Raw genomic sequence first — 24,924 nt, 5'->3', positions numbered from 1 at the left:
GGCGCCGTCGACGGCGGCCGCGAGCGCGGCGACGGCCGCCTCGTTGAGCCGCGGGCCGAGGTCCGCGACGGCGCAGGGCGGCGCCAGCGGCAGCGGCAGGTCCAGGGCGACGGCGCGCACGGCGTCCGCGGCCGCGGCCGCCTCGGGGCCGCCGCGCGCGAGCGCCTCGCCGCGGCGCCGCGCCTCCTCCGCGACCTCCGCGCCGCGCGCCGCGAGCGCCGCGGCGACGTCCGCCCCCTCCAGCGCGACGACGCACGCCTCGACGGCGGCCGCGACCTCGCCGCAGCCGAGCTTGCCCGCCTCGCGGAGCACCGACGACGCCGCGACGGCCCGGAGCGCGCCGCAGACCTCCGCGACGGCCGCCGCCGCGCGCGCGGCGCCGCCCGCGGCCCGCACGAAGGCCCCGGCCGCGGCCCGCGCGGCGTCGGCGCCCGCCGCCTCCACCAGCGCGCCCCGAAGCGCGCCGTAGGCCGCCTCGTCGGCGAGCGCGGCCGCGTCGGCGACGGCCGCGTCGAGCCGGGCCACCGCGAGGTCCCGGACGCGGTCCAGCGCGCCGGCGACGACCGCGGCCGGGTCGAGGCCCGCGGCGGCGTCGAGCGCGTCCGCCGCGCGCTCGAGGAGCGGCGCGGGCGCGCGCAGGGCCCCCGCGGCCGCGTTCGCCCGGAGCGGCGCGAGCGTCCCCTTCCCGAGCGCCTCGAGCGCCTTCCTCGTCGCCGCCGCGCCGGGCGCCCACGCCCGCGCGAGCCCGTCCACGGCCGCCGCCGACGCCGCGTCGGCGGCGCGCGCGACGGCGGCGTCGCAGGCCTCCGCGGCGAGCGCCGCGCCGTCGTCGAGCCAGTCCTCGAAGGATTGGCCGCCCGCGAGCGCCTCGGCCCACCGCGAGAGGCGCAGCGCGGCCGAGTCGACGTCCTCGGCGAGACGCGACGCGTCGCCGCGCGCGAGCAGGCCCGCGAGGCCCCCGAAGCCGTCGCCGTCGCCCTCGAGCGCGACGCGGGCCACCGCGAGCGCCGCGGCGCGGTCGCCGTCGCCCGCCGCGGCGTCCGCGCGCGCGGCCGCGGCCTCGACGACGTCGCCGAGGAGCCACGCGAGCGCCGCGGGCACCTCCCAGCGCGTCGCGCCGCCGTCGACGCGAAACGCCGCCTCGAGGACGTCCCCGGGCGCGCCGCCGCGCGCGAGCGCGCCCCGGAGCGTCGCTACGACCTCGAGGCGCCGCGCGAGGTCCCGCGCGGCGCGCGTCCGCGCGGCGTCGACGGCGAGCGCGCCCGCGTCGAAGCAGCCGCTGACGAGGTCGCCGTCGAGCGACATCTTCGCCACGGACTTGACGAGCCCGCCCAGGATCTTCGCGCCGGCCCGCAGGCCCGCGCTCCGCGCGAGCGCGTCGTCGCTCGCGGCCCGCAGGTGCGCGTCGACGGCCGCGAGCGAGAGCCGGAGCGCGCTCGGCGCCGCGCGCGCGGACGCGCGCAGCTTCGCGGACGCGCGGACCTGCTTGCGCAGGTCGTCGACGCGCGCGAGCCAGGCGTCGCGCGCGTCCATGGCCTTCTTGCCTACCGGTGCGATGGTTCGTCGCCGCGCGAGGCCAGCATACGTTCGGGACGCCGCGTCGCGCCCCGGAGCACGTCGCCCGCCAGCACCGCGCACCGCTCCAGGACGTCGAGGCTCGCGAGCGCGGGCGCGAAGTGCGACGGCCGGCACGCGAGGCGCCGCGCCGCCTCGAGCAGCCGGTCCACGAGCTGCTCGAGGGCCGCGAGGTCGTCGGGCGCGACGCTGAGGGTCACGCGCACGCGCGCCCGCAGGCTCCGGAGCGCGGCCCGGGCCTCCGCGGCCTTGGGCGACGCCGGCGCGTAGCCGCCGCGGTCCCGCACCTCGGCGGCCCAGTCCGCGCACTCCGGCGACAGCTCGTCGTCGTCCTTGGGCGCCGACGCGACGACGGCGTCGACGACGGGCGCCGCGCCGCGCGTCGCGCGGTCCGCGGCGCGCACCTCCTCGGCCTTGGCACCGCCGTCGCCGTCGTCGCGCGCGCTCGCGACGCTCTCGCGCAGCCGCGACGGGAAGAAGCTGAAGCGCCCCATTGGCTCCGAGGCCACTGGGCCGTCAGCCTTCTCGATGAGGTATTACCTAGGGCAGTCCACGATAACAACCCTCCGCCGGGACCCGGTTTGGCTGACCGTGAGGTAGATGTTGGCTGGCTGGCTGGCTGGCCAATGAGAGCCACCCATTTCTTCAATGTAGACGTTGCATGTGCAAATCTTGCGATTTTCGCGCGGGAATCATGTCAAAATCTAGTTAGGCGCCCGGAGTGGCCGCCGGGGGTGACGGAAGCGCGAGCGCCGACGCGCGTGGCCGGCGGCCAGCCGGTCGCCGCAGCCGCCCCAGGACGGCGCGGCGCGCCGTAGGCGCGCGTTGTAGAGGTTGTAGCGAGGGGTCGTTTCGTGGACCGGACGTCCCTGGCTGGCTGGCTGGGTCGACCCCCGGCGGCTGGCTGCGGTCTTGGCCTGCCCTTGGTATTACGCGCGTTTTTGATGCACACAAATGTTCAACGATGCATTTACAAGTAGGTTGTTGAACTCACTTTAGCGCGGCATTCCTCCGACCGCCGCGCCGCTGCCCGCCGCCCCCCGCTCGAGGCACCATGCGCCGGGCCGGCGGGTCGTCGCGCATGATCCGGAAGCGGGCGGAGTCGATGAAGCACGTCATGGACAGCCTCCCCCCGGAGCTGCGGGCGTCGTCGGCGGAGATCGAGGACGCCGTGCGCCTCACGGGCGAGATCACCGTCGCGGCCACGGGCGAACGCATCGGCACGGCGCAGCGGCGGCAGCGGCGCATCCTCGCCGCGACGCCGAGCCGGTCCACGCGGCGGGACGCGCGCGCGGCGACGCCCGCGCCGGCGCCGCTCGACGAGGACGCGGTCATCGACCTGCTGCCGCCGTCGCTGTACTCGACGGCGGGCGAGATCGACTGCATCAACGGCGCCGTCCCCGACCTCGACGTCGACGCCCTCGTCCGGGGCGGCGCGCGCGCGCCGTCGCGGAGCCGCGACCTCGTCAACGACGCCGCCGCGGCGATCGCGCGGACGGCGCCGCGGTCCGCGGCGTCGGCGGGGCCGCCGCCGAGCCCCGACGACGGCCACTGGGCCCGGTCGAGCCCCCTCTTCTCCCACGCGGGCTACGCCCCCGGCGGCGACCGCGCGGCGCCGCCGCCGCCGCGCGCGTTCTTCCTCGCGAGCGTCGGCGCGGCGCCGTCGCGCGGGCCCCGCGGGCCCGCGCCCCGCGACCTCTTCGGCGCCTCGCGGGGGCGCGACGGCGCGGCGTAAGGGCGACGTCGACGGCGCGGGAGGCTGCCCCAACTTTGGCAAGCAGGGAGAAGGCATGAGATATGCGCTCGTCGCCGTCGCGCTGCTGGGGGTCGCTGGCGCGCAGAAGAAGAAGAAGCCGCGGTCGCAGCGGAGCGGGCGGTCGCGGGGCGGCGACGAGCGGCGCGACGGCGGCCCGGCCGCGCGCCTCGAGAAATACGATCGGTGCGTCCGCCCGGGAGCCGACGGACCGAAGACCCGTACGCGCGTCCCCGCCGCAGGCTGCTCGACATGGCCGCCCAGGCCAAGGCGGACACGTCGGAGCTGACGGCGGCCATCGGCGACCTCAAGGCGCGGGAGGCGGCGCTCCTCGCGAGCGACGCGGACGTGAGGCCGCCGCGGCCGCCGCGCGTCGAGGGCCTCCACCCCGGCGGCGACGACGACGAGGCGTCGCTGGCGCCCGAGGACCTCCTGGAGCTCGACATGGCCCGGGGGCGGGGGCCGCCGAAGGACCGCCGGCCGCCCATGGACAAGGCGGAGCGCGAGGCGATGATGGCCGCGTCGCGCGAGCGCCTCGACAGGCTCCGCGACATGTCGCCCGAGGAGCGCGTCGCGGAGATGCGCCGCGAGCGCGACGAGCGGCTCGCGAACCGCGACCCCGACGAGCTCGGCCTGCCCGAGGAGCTCGCGCCGCGCGCGCGCGACGCCGTCGACCGCGCGAAGAGCAAGCTCCGCGAGCTCCCGCCCGAGGAGCGGCACGCGAAGCTCATGGAGCACCAGGCGAACATGGAGGGCCACCGCGCGGCCATGGAGGCGTGGCGCGACAAGCACGAGGCCCACATGAACGAGCGCCGCGCGATCATGGACAGCTACCGCGACCTCTCCCACCAGGTCCGGGAGGCCGTCTTCGCGAGCCGGCCCCTCTAGGCGCCGCCCGGGCCGCGTTACGAATGCCGCGGCCTCACCTCTCGAGCAGCGTGTCCTTCTCGTTTTTGTGGTGCCAGTGCTCGTCGAGGTCCCGCTGGTTCACGTGCTCCCGGAAGACGTCGAAGACGTCGAGGTTCCGGTGCATCTTCGAGAGCTGGAGGGGGCTCTTGACGTAGACGTTGTCGGGCTCGAGGATGAGCTGCGTGTGGGGGAGCAGCTTCGTGATGACGATCGCCGCGGCGCTGTCGTTGTAGTACGCCGCGTGCCAGAGGAGCGTGCGCCCCTTGGCGTCCTCGCTCTCCGCGAGGCCCGCCTGCTTCAGCGCCGCCATGCGGGACCTGAAGAGGATCTCCGTGTCCTTGTCCTTGATGGGGATCAGGGACAGCGCGCGGTTCCACTCCTCGCCCGCGGGCGTCCGCCCGCTGCCCTGGAAGTCGCTGAGGCAGCAGGCGAGCCAGCAGCTCGAGCCGGGCTCGGGCAGGGCCAGCTCCTCGATGTGGTTCCCGATGCTGCTGTCGCTCCGCATGGCGGCGGTGCACGGCGTCGACGCACCGCGGCTGCCCCCAGGTCCAGGCGCGCCGGCGCCGGGGCCGGGGCGGGCAGGACGATGATGCCGCTCGAGTGAAGCGATCACTCGCTCTTCAGCCACTGCGTCGCTGCTCGCCCAGCAAGACCTCGCGCGCCACCGCCGAACCCAGCCCGCGCGTCCGCCGCGTCCGTCGCCGTGTCTTCCCGCGCCGCGCGCCGTCCTATGACGACTCCACTGTTTACCCGACTGAACATCCACCCTGTCGACAAAAGCAGTGCTTGGTTAACTTTACCGAGGACACACACACCCCCGGGACGATGACGAGAAAGCTGAAGAATTATTGGACTAGAGTCTCTGAATGGACCCTTCAACCCAGTGGTGTAGATACTGATTCTTCCGAGTCCCCCGCCCCTCGTCGCGCGCGGCCGCCGCGCGCGCCGCCGCTCCGCCTTCGACCTCGGACGCCCCGCGCAGGCCCCGCGGCGGCGCCGCTCCGGCGGCCGGGTGCGCGCGCGGCGTCCGGACGCGCCCGCGCGCGATACCCCGGTGAGCAACGCATTCAAATGGGTAATTTACATCCGAGAGCAACGGTGGAGACGACCTGCCCCGTGAGGGACCGTCTCGCGCGCGCGCCGCCGCGCGCCGCCGCGGCCGACGGCGACCGCCCTCCCCCGCAGGCCGCCGCCGCCGTCGCGTCGGGCCCGTCGCCGCCGCGCGCGGAGCTCCGGCGAGTCCCCGGCGTCCCGATGCGACGCGGGCGAGAGAGTCGGGGCAGACGCTAGAGCCTTACCGCGCCACTTCCACCGTGCGCGAGTTGGGTATTACGTGTTCTGCGAGAGTGAAAATTGCTTCATGGCGCAACCAGCGGAGTTGCGCCTTCAAGCTGGGCAGGCTCTTCCCATGCCGCGCCCGGTGGGTCTTCGGAAGAAACATCCCTCCTCCCTTCCGCAGGCGAGCGCGACGTAGCGGTGGATCTTTCGCCTCGCCCCGAGCTTGCTTCCAGCAGCTGCCGCGGCCGCGAAAGCCCGCCGCCTCTAACATCTAGATATTACTCGCGAGCGCGGCGACGCGCTCAACGAGGCCCCGGGGCTCGCCGTCGCACGCGGCCACGGAGACGCGGCGCCCGTCCCGCTCGACGACGGGCTCCGCCGGCAGCGGCGGCGGCGAAGCCTCCCCGGTCCAGGCGCCGAGGAGGTGGCCGAGGGCGGCGTCGACCTACCAAGCGCGTCGGTGACCATTTTTCCATCGTTTTCCCGGTCAGAAGCTCTCGAAAGTCGTCCCGGCCGCGGGACGCTGGCGTCGACGGCGCGCGGCGTCTCGTGGTGCGGGCAGTGGCCGCTCGGCGAGCACTCAACGTAGTCGAAGGCGGCGCCGGCGCGCGCGAGGCGCCGCGCGGCGCGCTGGCCCCAGACGGGCTGGATCCAGGGGTCCTCCTTGCCGTAGATGAGCGCGAGGCGCAGGTCCCGCTGCCCCGCGAGCGCCTCGAGCGCGTCGGCGAACTCGAGCCGCGACCGCCCGCTGAAGAGGATGCTCGCGAAGGCGTCGGGCCCGACGGGGTGCGACGCGGCGTCGCAGATCTGCGCCGCGAGCGCCTCGTCGCAGGCGTCCTTCGTCGCGTAGACCTCGGACAGCAGCGAGCGCACGACGGCGGGGCTCCGGAGCGCGTCGAACCACGCCGCGGCGAACGCGCGGAGCGGCCCCGGCGCGGGGAGCGCGCCGTCCCAGAACGGCGACCCGCCGGGCCCCCAGAAGGACCAGAACGGCGTCGGGTTCAGCAGCACGAGGCCGTCGACGCGGGCCTCGCCGCGCGCCGCCGCGACGGCCGCCGTCAGCCCGCCGACGGAGTTGCCGGCGACGAAGACGGCGCCGTGGCGCGCGAGCTCTTCCGACGCGAGGAAGTCCGTCAATTGGCGCGCCCAGCTCTCGATGCCGAAGCGCGCGCCGGCGCGCGCCTCGTCGGGCCACGATTTGCCCTGCCCGAACCAGTCCATGCAGTAGACCGCGTGCCCGCGGTCCGCGACGAGCGACGCGACTTCCTCGAACTGGAAGCTGCCGGCGCCGAAGCCCGGCGCGAAGACGACGCAGGAGCGCGCGTCGGCGGGGCCGCAGGCCGTGTAGTGGATGTCCACGGGCCCGCCGCCGCTGTGCGCCCAGGTCCAGCGCCGGGACGTCGGCGCAGTGAGGGCGGCGGCGGTCGCCAGCAGCAGCAGCAGCGATGGCGGCATGGCGGGCGGCTGCGGACTGCCGGTGGCACAGGATCCACGCAGCTCGACTCAGGACGCGCAGCGCAGCGGCCGGCGCACAGGATCCACAGCTCGACCGAGCTCGCGAGTTCCTCGACTGATTTCACGGCATCGTGAAGTGCACCATGAGGCGGCGCAGATGGCGCGGCTCATCTGCGCGGCTCCGGAAGGCCTTCCGGACTTCTCCGGACTTGGCTCCGGTCTAGCGGCTCGGTGCGGCGTTAGCGGCAAGCAACGGACGGCGACGCCCTCGCAAGCCAACAGCCACAATAAATACACACAGACACACACACATTCACACGTAGCGCGCGCAGCAGGTCCAGGGCCGGTCCGTCTTGACGTCCGCGGGGAACGCGCGCGCGCACTCGGCCGCGGCGGCGACGACGTTCGGCAGGTCGTGCGACGTCGCGCCGAAGTTGGCCATGACGAAGCGCGCGTCGTTGAGCCGCTTCGCCGACAGCTCGAGGGTCCTGCGGCAGGCCGCGCGCGCGTCGTCCCAGCGGTAGGCGCCGCCGAGCTGGGCCGCGGCGCGCGTCATCTGGACGACGCCGTCGAGCGTGAGCGAGCCGAGCTGGTCCGCCGCGCCGTCGGACCAGGCGCCCTGGCTCGTCTGGAGGCCCAGCGTCAGGTCGAGGACCTCGCGCGCGAAGGGCTGGCTCGCGTTCGAGAAGCCGAGTTCCACGCCCCGCGTCGGCATCGCGCCGCCGACGCACTGGATCCGCGGGATGTGCGCGGGGCAGAGCACGCCCGTCGCCGCGTCCGTCTTCTCGACGAGCCAGTTCCGCCACCAGGCGAGGAAGGGCTGCGACGCGTCCGCGTAGCCGAGGATGGCGGCGCACGAGCCGATGCGCTGGCCGCACCGGTGGATGTTGTTGCCGCCGAGCTTGTCCGAGTAGCACGCGTCGTCGTAGAGCGGGTCCATCTCCGCGCGCCAGGCCTCGGCGCCGCCGGCGGCCAACTGTTGGCAGCGGTCCGTCGGCGCGCCGGGCCTCCGGTCCAGGAGCGCGAGCGCCGCGGCGGCGGACGCGGACGAGTGCCAGGGCTGCCAGCCGGGCGCGCCGCTCGACACGGCGTAGTCGCCGCCGTCGACCTGGTAGGAGTCGATCTCCGCCTTCCACGCGTCCCGCCGCGCGTCCGTCAGGTCTCCCAGCCGGCCCACGGACGCGAGCAGGTGCGCGGCGTCGACGACGCCGTAGAGCGAGCCGAACTGCTGCGCCGGGCGGAAGCGGAACTCGCCGCGGCTCTCGTTGAGGGCGAAGGTCTCGAGCCAGAGCGGCAGCACGACGCGCTCGAAGGGCCGCAGATCCACCCTTTTCGTCGTCGCGAGCTTTCGGTCGAACAGGTGCAGGACGAAGCGCAGCACCGGCCAGAGGCCGAGCCCGAGGAAGAGGAAGGTCTTCATCGCGTGTTTTGCGTGTTTTTGCGTGTGCGTCGAGTGATGCGGCTGCCAGTACGTTCTCAGCGTTTAGTGGCGTCGTTCTCAGCGTTTAGTGGCGTCACAGCTGACCGCTAGCGCCGTGCGGGGGCGGCCGAAGAGGCTAAAGGCAATTGCCATCAGCTATGCCGTAGGGCAAGCTCCGGAAAGCCGACGGCAAGATCGGCCTCCGCCGACACGGCACTCGCTGCCGGCGCCGCGAGTCGATCAAGGTCGCCGCGCTGAACCCGCGCCCGCGCCCCGCGCCGCGCCCCTTCTCCCGCCGCCGCCATGGACTACGACGCGCTCGCCGCGCGGGTCGAGGAGGACGCCGCGGACTTCGGCGCCTGGAGCAAGTTGCTGGCCGTCGTCGAGGAGACGTCCGTCGCGCACCCCGAGCGCGTCGCGTCGACCTTCGAGGCGTTCCTGGCCAAGTTCCCGCTCTGCTTCGGGTACTGGTGCAAGTACGCCGAGCTGAAGCAGAAGCTCGGCGAGGCCGGCGCGGTCGACGCGTCCGACGGCGGCGCGGCGGAGGTCTACGCGCGCGCGCTCGAGGCCGTGCCCCTGAGCGTCGAGCTCTGGAAGGCCTACACGGCCCACGTCAAGGCGACGACGGCGGGCCAGGCGAGCGACCAGCTGCGCGCGGCCTACGTCCGCGCGACGGAGATGGTCGGCCACGACAGCGCGGCCGCGGGGTTGTGGGACGCGTTCATGGAGTTCGAGGCGGACCGCGGCGACCCGGAGAGCGTCTGCACCGTGTTCCGCAACATGCTGCGCGTGGACACGAGCGGCCGCACGGACGAGCTCTGGAAGCGGCTCAAGATGCTCTGCAAGTCCTACCGGTGCAACGAGATCTGCTCCGACGCGGAGCGCCTCGAGCTCCTCGAGCGCTACAACGTCGCGAAGAAGACGGGCACGTCCGCCGCCGAGGACATCGAGGCGTCGTCGAGCGGCCGCGTCGCGGGCATGAAGGAGCTCCAGGAGCAGCGGCAGATGGAGCAGCTGCTCACGGAGGCGGAGAAGGTGAAGAACGACCTCATCAACGGCCGGCTCCAGCGCCAGCACTACGAGGCGGGCGTGCGCCGCTGGTACTTCCACGTCAAGCCTCTCGACGACGCCCAGCTCAACAACTGGCGCGACTACCTCACGCTCGAGGCCCAGAACCCGCCCGCGGGCGGCGACGAGGCCGCGCACGTCGCCAAGGTCCGGGGCCTCTTCGAGCGCTGCCTCGTGCCCTGCGCGCTCTACTCCGAGTTCTGGATCCGCTACGTGTCCTGGGCGCGCACGCACTGCGGCGCGACGGACGCGCTCGCCGTCGCGACGCGCGCGGCGACGGTGTTCCTCCCGCGGCGGCCCGACGTCCTCGGCGTTTTGGCCATGCTCCTCGAGTCCGCGGGCCGGCCCGACGACGCGCGGAGCGTCCACGAGGCCGTCTACGCCGCGACGTCGACGCCCGAGGCCCGGGCCGCGGGCGCGCTGCTCCTCGCGAACTTCGAGCGCCGCGCGGGCGGCGCGGACCGCGTCGACGCGGTCTACGCGCGCGCGCTCGCCGACGGCGCGTCGCCGGACGTCGTCCGCGCCCACGCGGCGCGCTACCACGGCGTCGTCCGGGGCGACCTCGACCGCGCGCGCGCGGAGCTCGACGCGGCCGTCGCCGCGTCGCCGGGCAACGCGCAGCTCTGGCACGCCAAGGCCCAGGTCGAGGCGAGCCGCCTCGCCGACGACACGCACGGCAACGTCTACGGCGCCGTCGCCGCCGTCTACGAGGCCGCGCTCGCGGACGACAGCGCGGTGCCGCTCGCGGACCGCGGCGACCTCTGGGCGCAGTACCGGGCCTGCGCCAACGACCTCTGCGACGACGCCGGCGACCTGCTCAAGATCGCCAAGGCCTACGCGCGCTGGCGCACGCGCGCCGACGTCGAGGCCGCGCCCCTCGCGCCCGCGCCGAAGCGGAAGCGGAAGCCCGCGGCGCCGGCGCCCGCGGCGGCCCCCGCGGAGGCGCCGCCGGCCAAGAAGCAGGCCGCGTCGGAGCTCCTCGACTCCTACGGCGCCTACGCCGCCTACGGCGCCGAGTAGGGTCCACGTCACCCGCCCTTAGCGCTTCTTGTAGAGGCACGCGCGGAACGCGAAGCCGACCTTCGCGAGCTTCGCGGCGTCGGGTTTTCGGTCGGCCTTGCGGAAGACGAAGGCGACGAACATCTTGTTCTTGGCGTCGCGCCGGACCTCGTCGAAGCCGAGGGCCCGGGCGCCCGCGACGAAGCCCGCGACGCCGCCCTTGGCGTCGTCGAAGCGGCTCTTGACCTCCGTGACGCGGAGCTCGCCGTCCGGCCGCAGCACGCGGTGCGCCTCCCGCAGGAACGCCCAGTGGCTCGGGCCCATGAGCGCGAGGCAGAAGACGGCGACGTCCACGGACGCGGCCGCGAGCGGCACGCGCTCGATGTTGCACGCGACGACGCCCGGGGCCGTCGCGACGAGGTCGAAGGAGTGGACCTCGTGCGTCGCGTTCAGCTCCGCCGCGAGGCGCGCGTCGCCGCAGCCAAAGTCGGCGACGACGCGCCGGGGGCCGGACGCGAGCGCCGCGATGATCGCGTCGAGCGGGTTCTCGGGCCAGCCCCGCGCCTGCTCCCGGAAGCCCCGGTGGTAGGCGTCGGCGAGCTCGGGGTCCGCGCTGAAGCGCGCGAAGTTCGCGCTGCCGGACGACGTGTAGAGGTCCTCGTTGAGCTGCCGGAAGCGCCCGCCGGACAGCTTCTTCAGCAACTTTTCCTGGAGCGCGCTGAGGGCCGTCTTCTTCGCCGGTTGCGGCGCGGACGCGTGCGCTGGTGGTGGTGGCGAAGCCTTTGGCTTCTGCGCCACCGGGTGCTCCTTCTTCCCGGCCTTTTGCTGGCGCTTCTTTTGCTTCGAGCTCTTGCCCATGCTTGCTTTTGTCGCTTTGGGCACGGTCGGCCGCAACCAAAACGTTGCCGGGCCGGACGCCGGAGAGGCGCCTAGGCCATGGGCGCGCCGCCGCGCGCGAGACGCCGTTCTCTGCCGTCATAAACCACGTGGTCGCGACCGAGCTAAAAACACGATGGAGCGCCGCGAGATGATCTGCGAGCGCTGCGGGTCGAAGCGCTTCGACACGGAGCACGACGGCCGCTACGCCGTGTGCCTCGACTGCGGCATGGAGTCGCAGGAGTTCCAGAACACGGCCTTCGACGCCTGGGAGGAGGAGGCGGCGCTCTACACGTCCGGCGGGCGGCTCCTGCGGCGGCGGGAGAAGACGGGCCGGAAGAGCGGCGCGGCGAACAAGAAGGCGCGGCCGCCGCTGCCCGAGCTCGACGCGCTCCTCGACGGCCTCGGCGCCGTCGCGCGCGCCGTCGCCGGGGCGCTCGTGCGCGACTGCGGCGTCGCCGAGGGCTGCGTCGCCGCCGTCGACGAGGCCTGGCGCGCCTACGCCGCCGCCGCGCGGCGCGGCGACGGCGCCGCGCCCGCGGCGAAGAGGCGCAAGGTCCCGAGCGCGTCGCGCGACGCCGCGCGGAGCCGCGAGCGGCGGCGGCGGCTGAGGGGCGAGCAGGGGCCCGCGCCGCGGCTCCCGGACGCGCCGCCGCCGCCGCCGGACGACGGCGTCGACGGCGCCGCGCGCGACGCGGACGCGCGCGAGAGCGCCGGCGTCGAGGCGGTCCTGCCGCTCGTCTACGCCGCGTGCCGCCGCGGCGCCGTGGACCTGTCGGCCTGCGACCTGTCGGCCTGGGCCTGGGCCGGCGCGATCCCCTACCTGGGCTGCTGGCGCCGGGGCCTCGGCGACGACGCGCGGCGGCGGCTCGGGCCCGGCGGCGCGCTGCTCTTCGCGCCGGACCGCGCGCCGGCGCCCGGCGAGATCCTCCTCGCCGCGGAGCTCCGCTTCGCCGGCGGCGCGCCCTGGCCGCCGCTCGCCGACGACGCGGGCCTCGCGGCGGCGGCGCGCGCGCTCGTCGCCGACGGGCCGCTCCGGGACGCGCTCGGGGCGGGAGCCGCGCGGCTCCTCCGCCTCGCGCGCGCCGCGGGCGACGACGGTCCCGCGGGCGACGCGCGCGCGGCCGCGGCCCTCGTCGCCGCCGCGCGCCGCTACTACGCGCCGGGCGAGCTCCGCGGCGCCGCGGAGCCCCCGGCCGTGCCCTGGGCGCTCGGCGGCGCCGCGCGCGCGCCCGCGGCCTACGCGGCGTTGGTCGCCGACGCGCTCCGGGACCGCGTGCCGTCGACGGACCCGTCGCGCGCCGCCGGCGACCGCTTCGCCGACGCGCTCGACGCGCGCGCGCGCGCGCTCGACGCCGGCGACAACGGCGACGACGGCGCCGACGAAGGCGACGACGACGCGGCCGCCGGCGCCGACGACGCCGGCGCCGGCGACGCCGACGACGGCGCCGCCGCGCTCCTCGTCGCCGCCGCGGACCGCCTCGACTGCCCGCCGCCCCTCCTCGAGGGCCAGGTCGCCCGCCTCGAGGCCGCCGTCGACGCCGCCGTCGCCGCGGGCGACCGCCGACTCGGGGACGACCTCGACGCGGATCGCGCCGCGCGGTGCCGCGTCGTCGACGGCCTGAGCTACGGCGACCTCAAGCGCCGCTGCGCCGCCGCGGGCGTCGACACGCGCGTGCGCGGCGGCGACGGCGGCGACAAGCGCAAGCGGCGGCGGCGGAAGAGGCGCGTCCTCGCCGCGCGGCTCCTCGACGGGTAACTTGCACCTGTGGTTGAACCCTTGGAAACGATGGCATGAGGGGGCTGCCCATCGCGCTCGTCGTCGCGGCGCGCGCGCACGCAACCTGCGACGTGCCGTGGACGACGCCGCAGGACACGCTCGCGTCGCTCGCGGCCGCGGCCGAGCGCTGCGACGCGATCCGCGTCGCCGCGCCGCCGGGCGGCGACGGTCTCGGCTCCCTCGTCGACCGGTTCCTGGCGCCGCGCGTGCGCTGGCGCGTCGCCGGCGAGGCGCCGGACGGCGCGACGCTCGAGCGTTTCCCGGCCGACGCGCGGCGGGACCGCTACCTCGCCCTGCTCGACTGCGCGCTCCACGGGAGCCCCTGCGCGAGCGTGCGCGTCGCGAGCGTCCCGGGCGGCGGCGGCTTCTTCGGCATGCACATGATGGGCCTCGCGCGGGCGCTGGAGGCGAGCATCGGTCGGCGCGCGCCGAGCCTGGCCGTCGTGCCGCGGGGCTGGGGCTACGGCAACGCGTCCGACGCGGCGTGCGAGGGCCTCGGGTGCTACTTCCTGCCGTCGACGGCGTGCGCGGCGCCGTTCCCGGCGGCGGCGCTGCTCGAGCCCTGCGGGAAGAAGGGCCTGGCGCGCCACGTCGAGGGCGCGGCGCTGCGGTGCCGCGACCGCGCGCCCGCGGGGTCGTCGTGCTGGCGCGCGGACCCCGAGCTCGAGGCGGCGCGGTCGCAGTTCGGCGAGGGCCTGGGCATGGCGCGGGAGCTCTACGACGCCGGCGCCGCGAGCCTCGCGACGCTGCTCGTGACCGCGCTGCGGCCGAACGCGCGGACGCGCGCGGCCGTCGCCGCGCGGTCGCGGCGCTGGGTGTCCGAGACGCCCGCGTGGGCCGCGCGCGCGCGGTGCGCGGCCGTCCACGTGCGCCACGGCGACAAGCTCACGGAGGTCTGGCTCCGGGCGCGGCCCCGCGACGCGTCCTTCAACCTCACGCTCGACGACTACGTGCGCGCGGCCGTCGGCGCGCGCGCGGGCCCGGGCGACGTTGTCCTGCTGACGACGGACGACCGCGACATCCTGGACGCCGCGCCGGCCGCGGCGGCGCGGTACGGCGTGCCCGTCGTGTCCGTGCCCGCGGGCCGGCCCCTCCAGTCCACGGCGCGCATCAACCGCCTGGGCCTCGGCGCCGTGAAGCACCAGGGCGGCTGCGCGCGCGCGGTGAAGATGGCGCGGCGCGCGGCGGCCGCGCGCGCGGCGGACGGCGCGGCGCCGCGGTACCGCGCGCCGCCGACCTGCGCGCTCGACTACCTCCGCGACCCGACCACGGGCGAGGACGTCGGCGGCGAGGAGCTGCTCCAGTGGCTCGTCGCCTGGAGCCTCATGGGTTCCTGCGACCGCTTCGTCGGCAAGCCCGCGGAGAGCCTCTTCGCGCGGTTCATCTTCGCGTCCATGTGCGTCGACCGGGGCGCCTGCCCCGAGCTCCGGTCGCCGAGCGGCGGCGCCTGGCGGGACGCGTATTAGTAGATCCCCGTGTTGTAGTGCATGCCGAGGAGGTCGAGGCGGGACACGATGCGGCCGAGGCGGAAGACGCGGAGGACGCGGAGGAGGCGGAGGCAGTCGAGGGGCGACAGGTCGAAGGGCAGCGTCTTCTGGTCGTCGTCCTGCATGGGCAGGCCGCAGTGGTTGAAGTAGAGCCCCTCGACGTGCGCGTAGAGCATGTCCCTGGGCACGGACGCCAAAAAGTCGACGGCGAACCAGCCCCGGAGGTAGCCCCTGGCCACGTCCCAGCGGCCCGTGACGAAGCGCCGCGCGTCGTGGTCGAAGTAGCCCGTGTGGAAGTTGACGACGAGGTCGAAGTAGAAGTACGCGTCCAGGACGAGGGTCGGCCAGACGAGCGCGCAGGCCTCGTCGAGCTCGAAGAAGATCTCGAAGGGCGCCATGAGCGACGAGAAGATCATCGCCGGGATCATGAGCAGCTGCCAGACGCGGCTGCAGGCGCCGTGCGGGTCGAGGCTCCGCGCCGTCGCGGGGAACTCGACGAGCCGCTCCGCCTCCTCGTGGAGCCGCACGAGCTCGTCCGTGTCGAGGTCGAAGACGCTCGGCGACACGCGCCGCTTCTGCACGTCCGCGGGCCACTTGACGCCGCCGACGACGCGCGGCGGGCCCGCGCGGATCTTGAACGTCCGCGTCGGCCGCTTCTTCGGGCTGCTCGTCGCGTCCGCGAGCTCGCTCGGGTAGGACTGGGGCGCCTCGCCGATCGCGCGCCGCGGCGGCGGCGGCGGCGAGCGCTGCCGCATGCCCGGCGACAGGGGGCTCCGCGGCGACGCGACGAGCTCCTGCTCGCCGCCGGGCGCCGGCGGCAGCGTCGGGATCTCCACGGGCACGGGGTGGTACCGCTGCGCCATGGCGGCGGTCGACCTCGACACAACCCCACCAGCGCGGCCGTCGCTCGGTCGACGTCGGGCGGCGAGGATCGAGGTCGATCCGGGGCGGTGGGGATCTAGGTCGATCCCGGGCGCCCCGCCAGCAGCATTATGCTCTTCGGGGCTGCTTCGGAGGAGTAAGGACACGAGCTTTTAGGGGTTTTCTTCAATGTCTACCCGCCGAGGAATTCAGTGTTTGCTTCAATGTCTACCCGCCGATTTGTTGATATCGGGCTTCCGTGCCTACTGCGAGTCGTCGGTCGTGGGCGCGGCGGTGACGACGGAGCCGCAGCAGCAGACGCGGAACGCGTCGGTCGTCGTCGTGACCTTGTCGCACTTGTAGCGGCTGTCGTCCTTGTCCGCGCCGACGGGGTAGCACGCGCCGTTCTTGATTGGAGCAATCCTCGAAGCCGAGCGCGTCGACCATGGCCGCGAGCCCGTCCGCGGAGCCGTACCAGTCCGCGGACGCGTAGAGCGCCATGCCGTCCGCGGAGCACGTCTTGCCCGCGGCGCCGCACGCCGCCGCGCAGCTCGCGCCGACGTCCGCGAGCACGCACGCGGCCGCGTAGTCCGCGCCGTCCGGCGCGTCGTCGCAGTACTCGTCGAGGCGCCGGCGCCGGTCGAGGCTGTCGACGCCCAGGTCGTCGAGCATGGCGTCGTAGGCCGCCGTCGTGTCGTCGGCCTCGACGAAGGACGTCGCGGAGCACGTCGTGCACACGGGCGAGAAGTCGAACGTCGCGGAGCTTGAGGCGTAGGTCCCGGCCTCGAGGCCGCTCAGGGTCACCGTCGCGCCCGTGGTCGCCGTCACGACCACCGGGAACGCGCCGCCGCCGGGGCGGGCGACGGCCGCGACCTGGAGCGTGTGCGTCATGTCGACGTAGCGCGTGCCGTTCGCGCCGCCGTCGACGGCGTAGCCCGCCTCGACGACCTCGACGCTCGACACCTTGGCCACCTAGGCGTCGGGCACGTAGGCGAGGTAGGCGAGGGGCGCGTCGAAGGTGTTGACGTTCGTCGAGATGGCGAGCCCCGTGTCGCGGTCCCGCAGGATCTCGGACCCGTCCTCGAACTGCTTGATCATGTCCTTGAGGTCGCTGTTGTTGTCCTTGACGACGTCGTAGGTGAGGCCCCAGGTCCCCAGAATGATCGTGAGCACGAGGCAGCAGACGACGGTCCCGACGACGGCGAGCGCGCGGACCTGCGACTTGTAGCCGGCCTCCGCCTCGACGTGCCCGGCGTACGCGCGCGCGAACTCGAGGATCTCCTGCTTGTCGATGACGCCGTCGCCGTCCTTGTCCATGGACTCGATGACGCCGACGAGGATCTTCTTCTGCGACGCGGCGTCCGGCGCCGCGGCGAGCGCCGACCGCAGGTCCTCCTTGCGCACGCCCGAGGGCGGCTCCCGCACGCCGGCGCCGTCGCGCACCTCGACGGCCTTGCTGTCCACGAGCGGCGCCGTCGCCGCCTCGTCGACGACGGGCGTCGTCGGCGCCAGCTCCACGCCCCCATTCTGCATTCTCGTCGAGTCCTCGACCATCACCGACATTATCTGGAAGCCAGCGACGGGCTGCCCAGCAAGGATTCCAGCGAGCTGCTGAGTTTGAAACTTTGGAAGGCTCAAAGTTGAAGGCCTTACGAGGTTCAACAATCACACCTTAGCGTGCCGCGACGGCGGCGACGGCGGCGGCGACGGCGGCGCCGGCGGGGAATCGGCGCGGTGGAGCTTCGGCGGGTCGCGGCCGTGGAAGAGCGCGAGCGCGGCGACGACGGCGGCGACGGCGCCGGCCTTCGCGGGGCTCGCGCAGCCGGCGACGCGCGCCGGCGGGTCGCAGGAGAGCACCGCCGACGCGGCGAAGACGACCAGCACCTGGACGCCCTTGAGCATGGACGCGGACACGGCGCCGCGGTCGCCGAGCGTCGCGAAAAACGACAGCGCGTGCGCGCAGTCGACCAGAACGAGCGGCGCGTAGGCGAGCGCCGCCCGCGGGTCGACCGGCGCGCCGCTTCGCGCGACGACGAGCGCGACGTACGCCGCGAGCGCCGCGGCCTCGGCCGCGCCCATGAGCGACGACAGGCGGAACGGCGTGAGCCCGTCCTTCGCGCAGGCCTTCAGGGCGTGTTCGGCATAGACGAACATGGCGCTGTGCCCCAGAGACCCGAGGAGCGCGAGCGCGAGCCCGCCGCGCGAGCCCCCGGCGCTCCCGTCGCTGCCGGCGAGCTCGTAGGACACGATGCCCGCGGTCGCGAGGACGACGGCGACCCACTGCTCGGGCCGGAGGCGCGCGCCCGCGCAGGTCCCGAGGCACGCGACGATGAGCGCGCAGGACGAGTAGACGAGCGTGAACGCCGCGGCGCCGCAGGTTAGCAGCGCCAGGCAGAGGAGCGTCGCGCTGCCAAAGTCGAGGACGACGGCGACGGCGACGGTCCGCCACGCGCCGCGCGCGGCGCCGGCCCAGGACCCGCCGCCGCCGGGCGCGAAGGCCTCGCGCGCGGGCGCGACGAGCGCCATGCCCACGCAGTTGGCGAGCATGGGCCCGAGGAGCCGCTTCGGCGCCAGGCCTCTGTGGCGCAGGTCGTCGACGAGCAGCGGCTGCAGCGCGCCCGTCGTCGAGTAGATGACGAGCCACCAGGTCGCCGACGACGGCATGGTTGCCGCTGCACAAGGTGTAGCTGTTAGAGCCTGCGCAACGCGTGCTCTGCGCGCTCTGCGTGCGCTGCTTATGCAAAAGATGGCCGCATCGGCAAAAACTTATGATTGATGGTCAACATGAAGACAACATGGTCTTTTCAACTGGCGGCTTGACATACTCTCTCGCGCGAGGTCCATTAGCTACCTAGCCGCGGCGCCCTCCTCCCAAACGACGGGGCATTTCGTACACGCCCAGCCATAGCTGGGCGTAATACACGGCGCACTTGCAGATGTGTTTTGCATACAAAGTTCCCATGGGAGTGAATCGGTCTCCTCCTGAAGGCCGAGCACCGGGACGTACCAGTTTCAGAGTTTTATTTGGAAAGTCGATTCCCTGATCCAGTCCGGCAGAATGTAGCATATCCAGAAGCGCAGCACTCGTTGGCCTTTTTGCGAAACTCACAATCACCTCTTTGGCGGTTCTGGGTCCGAGTTTCGTAATTAAAGTGTCGGCCACTTTGACGAAAAGGTCCAGGTCATTGATGTCGTCGTTGGCATGCGTTAAGTCAGAGTACAGTTTGACATTCGGGTGCATTAGACTGTGTATGTGACGAAGCTCTATCAAATTTTTCGGTTCTTCGTACATAGGAAATGGCCAGATTTCTTGCAGGTAGATGCACCTGCGATTCGAACCCGTTTCAGAATGGGGTTTAAACAGGGAAAGGCAGCCGCGCGGCGTCGACGCGCCGCGCGGCGTCGACGCGCCGCGCGGCGTCGACGCGCCGCGCGGCGTCGACGCGCCGCGCGGCGTCGACGCGCCGCGCGGCCGAGACGCGCCGCTCACGGTCCTGCACGCCGTCCCGGCGCGCGCGGAGCGCGCGAAACACGGACGCGGGCATGCCGCCCCCAAAGTTCTCGGCCTTGTTCATCGAAGCACTTGTCAAATTTTGGGTTTTTGCTTGTGTCCGGACCTGCGTGTATATTCAGCGGCCTCAGCGCAGCACCTGAGAGCTGGAGGGCGCGCTCTACAGCGAGGCCGCGCCGCGCGAGGACATAGTCTACCCAGATGACTTCGCCAGTGCGGATCACCTCATGGTTTTCCTCGTCCCATTCGCGACGACAAAAGAAACTTGAAATGCTAGAAGAATTGTGACCACAGACATACATACCTTTTGATGCGAAGCGTTGTGAATGGTCCATCGTGAAGCCCACGCGCTGGACCGTATTAGGGCGGGTAAGCGACGCGGCCATCATTAGAGGTAGTAGTCGCTGCGCGTCCGATTCCGCTGCTTCGCTTTCTTCTACCGCATCAAGCAGATCCGCGTCGCGGTCCGCCTCGGATCGCTGGACTACTGGTTGCCGCGTCTGGCCAGGCGCAGGTCGATGCTGCGACGGCGGCATCTCGCAGAGCACGGCGTGCACAGCTGCGGGGCGCGAGCAGACGCTCCGACCAATCGAGCTCTGCGGCTTCACTGTCCCTGCACTTGAACGGCAAGATGGGCGCGGCGACAACAACATGGTGCTTATCCCCCGGCTTGGGCGGCCTTGGCCATTTGCTTGAGCTTGGCGGCGAGGCCGTCGTCGCTCGCGCAGACGCAGGACCGGGAGAGGAGGTCGAAGCTCGCGCCGGACGTCGGCGGCCGGGACGCGTCGCCCGGCGGCGCGCGGCGCGCGTCGACCATGGCGACGTGGCAGCCCGCCTCGCGCGCGACGAGCGTCCCCGCGCACCAGTCCCAGGGCTTGGGGCAGTCGCGCTCGACGAGGCCGATGACGAGCGACGACGCGCGGCCCGACGCGACGTAGCAGAGCGAGAGCACCGTCGACCCCAGGATGCGGACCGCGCGGACCTTCTCGTCGAGGAGCGCCGCGTAGAGCCGCGCGAGGGGCGCCGCCGCGGGCCCGCGCTCGTAGCCGAGGTCCGTGAGCACCGTCGCGGAGCTCAGGTCGCCGCCCGCGAGGTCGACGGCCGGCGGCGGCGCGAGCCGCGCGCCGTTGAGGAACGCGCCCTCGCCCGCCGCGGCGACCCAGAGCTCGTCGCGGTAGGGGTCGAAGACGACGCCGAGCACGGGGACGCCGCGCTCCGCGAGGCCGATGGACACGCAGGAGCAGGGCAGGCCGTGCACGAAGTTCTGCGTGCCGTCGATCGGGTCGACGATCCACGTCGGCGTGGCGTCGTCGTCGAGGACGGGGATGGCGCCCGCGTCGGAGCAGGCCTCCTCGCCGACGACGCGGTGGCCCGGGAACGCGCGCGCGAGTCCCTCGACGACGAGGCGCTCGTTCGCCAAATCCGTCGCCGTGCAGGGGTCGATGCCGCCGTCGCCGTCCTTCCACTTGGTCTCGCGCGCGGCGCGGTTCGCGCGGAGCATGGCCGCGCCGCAGCGCCGCGCGAGCGCGACGGCGGTCCGCGCCTCGCGCCAGTAGCGCGACGACAGCGCGCGCGGCGGGCCGCGGGAGCCCGACCGCGACAGCCGGAGCGCGACCGCGGCGGCGGGCAGCGCCAGCGCGGCGAGCACGAGCGCGCGCTCCATGCCTGCGGGGCGCGACGTGTCACGCGAGTTGCTCATGTTGCGAACCATCTCTCATGGCCCGACGAATGGATCGAGATCGGTTGCTAGGGAAATTACTATCACCATCGCGGCGCTTCGTCAATAATTGAATCGAGTGCTCATCATCTCCATTTTTCACGCGCATCGTTGCGGGACGCTGGACGCGCGGTGGAGATGCAGTAGTGCGTGTCCAGCTGCAGCCTCGCGTTGCGCAGCAGTGGGCCTTGCAGCCTCGCGTCGGCGCGTCGCAGTCGTGCGCACACCTTGCTCGCGAGCTTGCGGCGCCGCGGCAAATGGCTGAAGCCCGCATTGAAGTACAACACGCCTCCAAAAGATGGCGATTATCAACGCGACAGGATCAGGCGCAGGTGCAGGTGGAGGCGTCGGGGGTGCGCTGGGCGCAGACGGGCACCTCGGAGATGCCGCTGGCCGGCGCCTTGAGCGCGACCGCGTCGAGCGCGATGGACTCGTACCAGTCCGTGAAGTCGCCGAGGATGCGGATGGCCGTGATGCCGCTCAGCACCTCGATCATCTCGCACTGCGTCGGCGTCGGCCACTGGAGCAGCGTGTTTTTCGGGTCCTTGATCCAGCCCGCGGCCTCGTCCAGGGAGATGGAGTACGACGTCGTCGCGCCGTCGAACGCCGTCGCGTTCCACATCGGGAACGCGAGCGTGATGCCCTCGTTGACGTCGCAGTAGGCGCACTCGATCTCGACGAGGTTGTGGGCCATGGAGGGCACCGTCAGGTCGCCCGCGAGCGCGCCGAGCGTGAACTCGAGGCTGCCCTTGTAGGACGCGCCCTGGTTCCCCGAATACGCGGGCGGCGACTGGAACATCCAGCGGCTCGCGTTCGTCTCGAGGCCCGTGGCGCCGTCCTTGGCGATGAGCTCGTCCGTCGCGATGACGAAGCGGTTCAGCGCGGACCCGAAGGACGACGCGTCGTGCGCCGCGGCCGCGTTCCCCGGGCCGTTGCGGACGACGGTCCAGGCCTCGTTCGACGTGTCGAAGGCCGTCGCGACGAGGTTCAGGGACGGCGGCACGAGCGTCACCGTCGCCTCGCGGCTCGTGGCGGACCCGTCGCTCACGGTGTAGCCGAACGTCGCCCACTTGCCCGTGGCGAACTCGGCGTCGTACGTCGGCCGCGCGTAGTGGAGCCGGTTGTTGCTGCCCGTCACGGCGGCGCCGGCCTTGGCGGCGCTGCCCTTTTTGGGGTCGTAGCCGAACTTGGAGAAGACCTTGCTCAGCTGGCTCAAAACGCCGGACGCGGGCAGCGACGACACGTCGGCGCTCAGCACGTCGCCGTCCGTGTCGTAGCCGCGCAGCGTGACGACGGCGTCGGCCCCGGGGTCGACGACCTGCGTGATGTGCTTCGCGATGGGCGTGGCGGCGAACGCCGTCCCGGCGAGGGCGACGGCGCAGAGGAGCCTCCTTCGCATCGTGCCGCTGCTTTATGGCCGCTGATGGATACGCAAAAAAAGCGCTGCAGCACCGTTGAAGGTGAAGAAGTTCGGACGCTGAACTTGGGGCAGCCTTGAAACACATGGACCCGCCGCCGTCGGGCCTCGTGCGCGCCGTCAAGGTCGTGCTCAAGAGCCTGGCGAGCCTGCCGGAGGCGTCGGCGCCGACGAGCTGCCTGCGCTACGTGCTCGACCAGTTCGAGGGCGCCGCGTCCCACGGCCCGACGGCGCGCGCCCTCGACCGGGCCGCGGCGCGGGAGCCGCCGCCGGAGACGGACGGCGCCGCGCCGGACGTCGCGGCGCGGCCCGTCGCCGGCGGCGTCGCCCACGGCGACGCGGCCCTCCTGGCGACGGTCGACGCCGCGGGCCTCGGCGAGGTCCGGGACGCCGTCGCGGCGCTCGAGGCCGCGCTCAACCCGTCGGGCGGCGCCGAGGCCGCGCGGGCGACCCTGGCCAAGCAGGGCGTCAAGACGGAGTCGGCGGACGTCGCCGTCGCGCGGGCCGCGCTCGCGGCCGCGCCGCGCTGCTTCGACGGCGCGGCGCAGATCTTCGCGCCGTCCGCGCCGTCCGCGGTCGCGGCCAACGGCGCGCGGCGCTACCGCGACGGCGAGGCGCGGGGCGCCGTCACGGGCGAGTTCGGCGGCGACGCGGAGCACGCCCTCGCGACGCTGAACCCGCGCGGCGGCGCGCTCGGCGCCGCGGAGGCGCTCCACCGGTGCGCGGCCGGCGGCGGCGCGGTCCACGGCCTCGGCGCGGGCGAGCGCGGCCGCCTGCGGGCCATCGCCATAAGCGTCGACGTGCTCGTGGCCGGCCCGGACCTCGAGGTCGCCATGGAGGCCTTCGCCCACGTCGTCCTGTCCGAGGCGCTCGCCGCGGAGCGGTCGGCCGAATCGCTCGTCGTCGCGCTCGAGACGTCCGGCGTCGCGGCGACGCGCGGCGCGGACGCGCTCGCCGCCTTCGGGGCGGCGACGGGCGCGCTGCACCGCGCCTGGGACGACGGCTCGCCGCGGGTGGCCGCCGCGGCGGCGGCGGAGCAGGCCGCGACGGCCGCGGCCGCCGCGCGGCGCTGGCGCGTCCGACGGCTGACGAACCGCCGCGACGCGCTCCTCTTCGCCACGGCGGCCAAGGCCGCGGCCATCGCCAAGAACCCCGTGCGCCTCGCGCTCCTCCTGCGCACGCGCCGGGGCCTCGTGCGCTGCGAGTGCGTCTACGCGCTCCACTTCACGCGCCGGCCCGGCGGCGACCAGGGCAGCAAAAGAGAGCGAAATTCCCAACTTCAAAGGCTCCGATCTCGGCCATTTTCCACTCGTTTTGGCTGATTTTTGGACGAGCGATCATCTCGCGGAACGGTCTCGAAGCGTGGATGCTTTTTCCGGAACGCGCGCGCGCGGAACACTCACGTTGAAGCGACGTTGAATCACCCTTTTGCTGCCCAGGCGGCGACTGGCCCGCGGCGCCGCCGGCGTCGTTCGCGCGGTCGCCGCGCGCGCCCTGCCTCGGCGGCGTCTTCTTCGACCCGAGCGACGCCGCGCGCGTCTTCCGGGGCGTGGAGCGGGGGCCGGAGCCGGACGCCGCGGCGGAGGCCGACGGCGCCAAGGCCGCGGCCGCCGCGGTCATAGCGGGCGACGCCGCCGCGGCCGCGCTCGCGCTCCTCGGGGCCGCGACGCGGCGGCGCGAGGGCCGCGTCGTCGCCGGCGCCGCGGCGCTGCTCGCCGGCGGCGGCGCGTCCGCGCGGTCCCTGCGGCGCGGCGCCGCGGCGCTCGCGGACGCCGCGCGGCGCGTCGGCGCTCTCGCGGACCGCGACGCGCGGAATCGCAAGCGCACGGCCCACGAGCACTGCGGCGCCGCGGCGGCGCGGGGCCTGGGCTTCCGCGCCGCCGGCGTCGACGCCCACGACTGGGGCCACCACGCGCCCGCGGCGGAGGACGGCGACCACTGGCTCTTCGGGGGCCTCGCGGTGACCCGGAGCGAGGTCGCGCGCGGCGCGGGCGCCGCGCGGCCGGGCCGGTCGAGCCGCCCGGGGACGGCGGCGTCGCGCCAGGGCCACGCCAAGCACGACGACGGCCCGCCGAGCCGCGGCGAGCTGCGGGTCTGGGTCGACGCGCTCGACGGCGACTTCCGGAGATGGCGCGGCGACGCGTTGGCGTACGTCGGCCGCGGCGGCGGCGCGCTCGCGTGCCGCGACGCCGACGTCGCCGCCTTCCTCGCGCCGGGCCTGCGCGCGGATCTCCACCGCCTCTCCGCCGGCGGCGAAAACGTCGGGGAAAGCGCGGAGCGCGCGGCCTGGGGCCGGCTCCGCGCGCTCGCGCGGCGGGAAGCGGAGGAAACCGTCGACGCCGCGGACGACGCGCCGGCGCCCCTCTTCCTCGACGGCGGCGAGGCGGCCTTCGCGCGGCCGTCGCGGCGCCGGGGCCGGCCGCGGGCCGCGGCCTTCGTGGCCGCGGCGGCCGCCGCGCGCGACGAGGCCGCGGACGCCGCGCTCCCGGGTTTGGGGGGCCTCGCGCTGCCCGCGGCGGCCGCGGCCTACCTCGCGCGGCCGGCGGCGACGGTCGCCGCGACGCTGGCGGCGCCCCCGGGCCTGCGCTTCGACGACGCCGACGGCCGCGTCGTCGTCGCGGAGGTGGACCCGGCGGGCGCCGCGCAGGGCAGGAAAAGAGAGCGAAATTCCCAACTTCAAAGGCTCCTCTCTCGGTCTTTTTTCACTCTTTTCGGCTGACTTTTGGACGAGCGATCATCTCTCGGAACGGTCTCGAAGCGTGGATGCTTTTTCCGGAACGCGCGCGCGCGGAAGACTCACGTTGAAGCGACGTTGAAT

The 24,924-nt window shown here is 73.9% G+C and overlaps 6 protein-coding genes across 6 annotated transcripts in view; 1 reads left to right on the top strand and 5 right to left on the bottom strand.

Moving 5' to 3' along the window:
* The window catches only part of AURANDRAFT_61226 (hypothetical protein), a gene marked incomplete at both ends in the record, with an annotated part of 5,660 nt that extends 918 nt beyond the window's left edge, over window positions 1–4,742 (bottom strand). Inside the window, 3 exons of the mRNA XM_009034811.1 lie at window positions 13–1,544; window positions 1,586–2,055; window positions 4,255–4,742. Coding sequence (XP_009033059.1) covers window positions 13–1,544; window positions 1,586–2,055; window positions 4,255–4,742 — 2,490 coding nt within the window. The remainder of the gene's footprint in view (window positions 1–12; window positions 1,545–1,585; window positions 2,056–4,254) is intronic.
* A 1,044-nt stretch (window positions 4,743–5,786) lies between these two features.
* On the bottom strand, window positions 5,787–7,910 carry AURANDRAFT_61225 (hypothetical protein; the record flags this gene model as incomplete). Its single annotated transcript, XM_009034810.1, has 3 exons — window positions 5,787–5,960; window positions 6,038–6,986; window positions 7,288–7,910. 3 exons carry the CDS (start codon window positions 7,908–7,910, stop codon window positions 5,787–5,789), a joined length of 1,746 nt encoding a protein of 581 aa, XP_009033058.1.
* Window positions 7,911–10,483: 2,573 nt separating this feature from the next.
* AURANDRAFT_59828 (hypothetical protein) lies at window positions 10,484–11,224 on the bottom strand (the record flags this gene model as incomplete). Its single annotated transcript, XM_009034809.1, has 1 exon — window positions 10,484–11,224. A coding segment is annotated over one exon (728 nt), but the record flags the coding sequence as incomplete, so codon positions are not given.
* Window positions 11,225–19,801: 8,577 nt separating this feature from the next.
* Window positions 19,802–20,416, bottom strand: AURANDRAFT_5328 (hypothetical protein; the record flags this gene model as incomplete). The annotated part of the gene is made up of 1 exon (XM_009034609.1): window positions 19,802–20,416. A coding segment is annotated over one exon (615 nt), but the record flags the coding sequence as incomplete, so codon positions are not given.
* Window positions 20,417–21,011: 595 nt separating this feature from the next.
* AURANDRAFT_61222 (expressed protein) lies at window positions 21,012–21,488 on the bottom strand (the record flags this gene model as incomplete). The annotated part of the gene is made up of 1 exon (XM_009034808.1): window positions 21,012–21,488. One exon carries the CDS (start codon window positions 21,486–21,488, stop codon window positions 21,012–21,014), a length of 477 nt encoding a protein of 158 aa, XP_009033056.1.
* Window positions 21,489–22,192: 704 nt separating this feature from the next.
* AURANDRAFT_61221 (hypothetical protein) overlaps window positions 22,193–24,924 on the top strand; it is a gene marked incomplete at both ends in the record, with an annotated part of 7,927 nt that continues 5,195 nt past the window's right edge. The window contains 2 exons of the mRNA XM_009035142.1: window positions 22,193–23,417; window positions 23,546–24,729. Of these exons, the coding sequence (XP_009033390.1) occupies window positions 22,193–23,417; window positions 23,546–24,729 (2,409 nt within the window). The remainder of the gene's footprint in view (window positions 23,418–23,545; window positions 24,730–24,924) is intronic.

Source organism: Aureococcus anophagefferens (genome assembly GCF_000186865.1).
Source record: "Aureococcus anophagefferens unplaced genomic scaffold AURANscaffold_2, whole genome shotgun sequence".
NCBI lineage: Eukaryota > Pelagophyceae > Pelagomonadales > Pelagomonadaceae > Aureococcus > Aureococcus anophagefferens.
The sequence above is the reverse complement of the archived record's forward strand: the minus strand, read 5'-3'. Positions and strand labels throughout refer to the sequence as shown.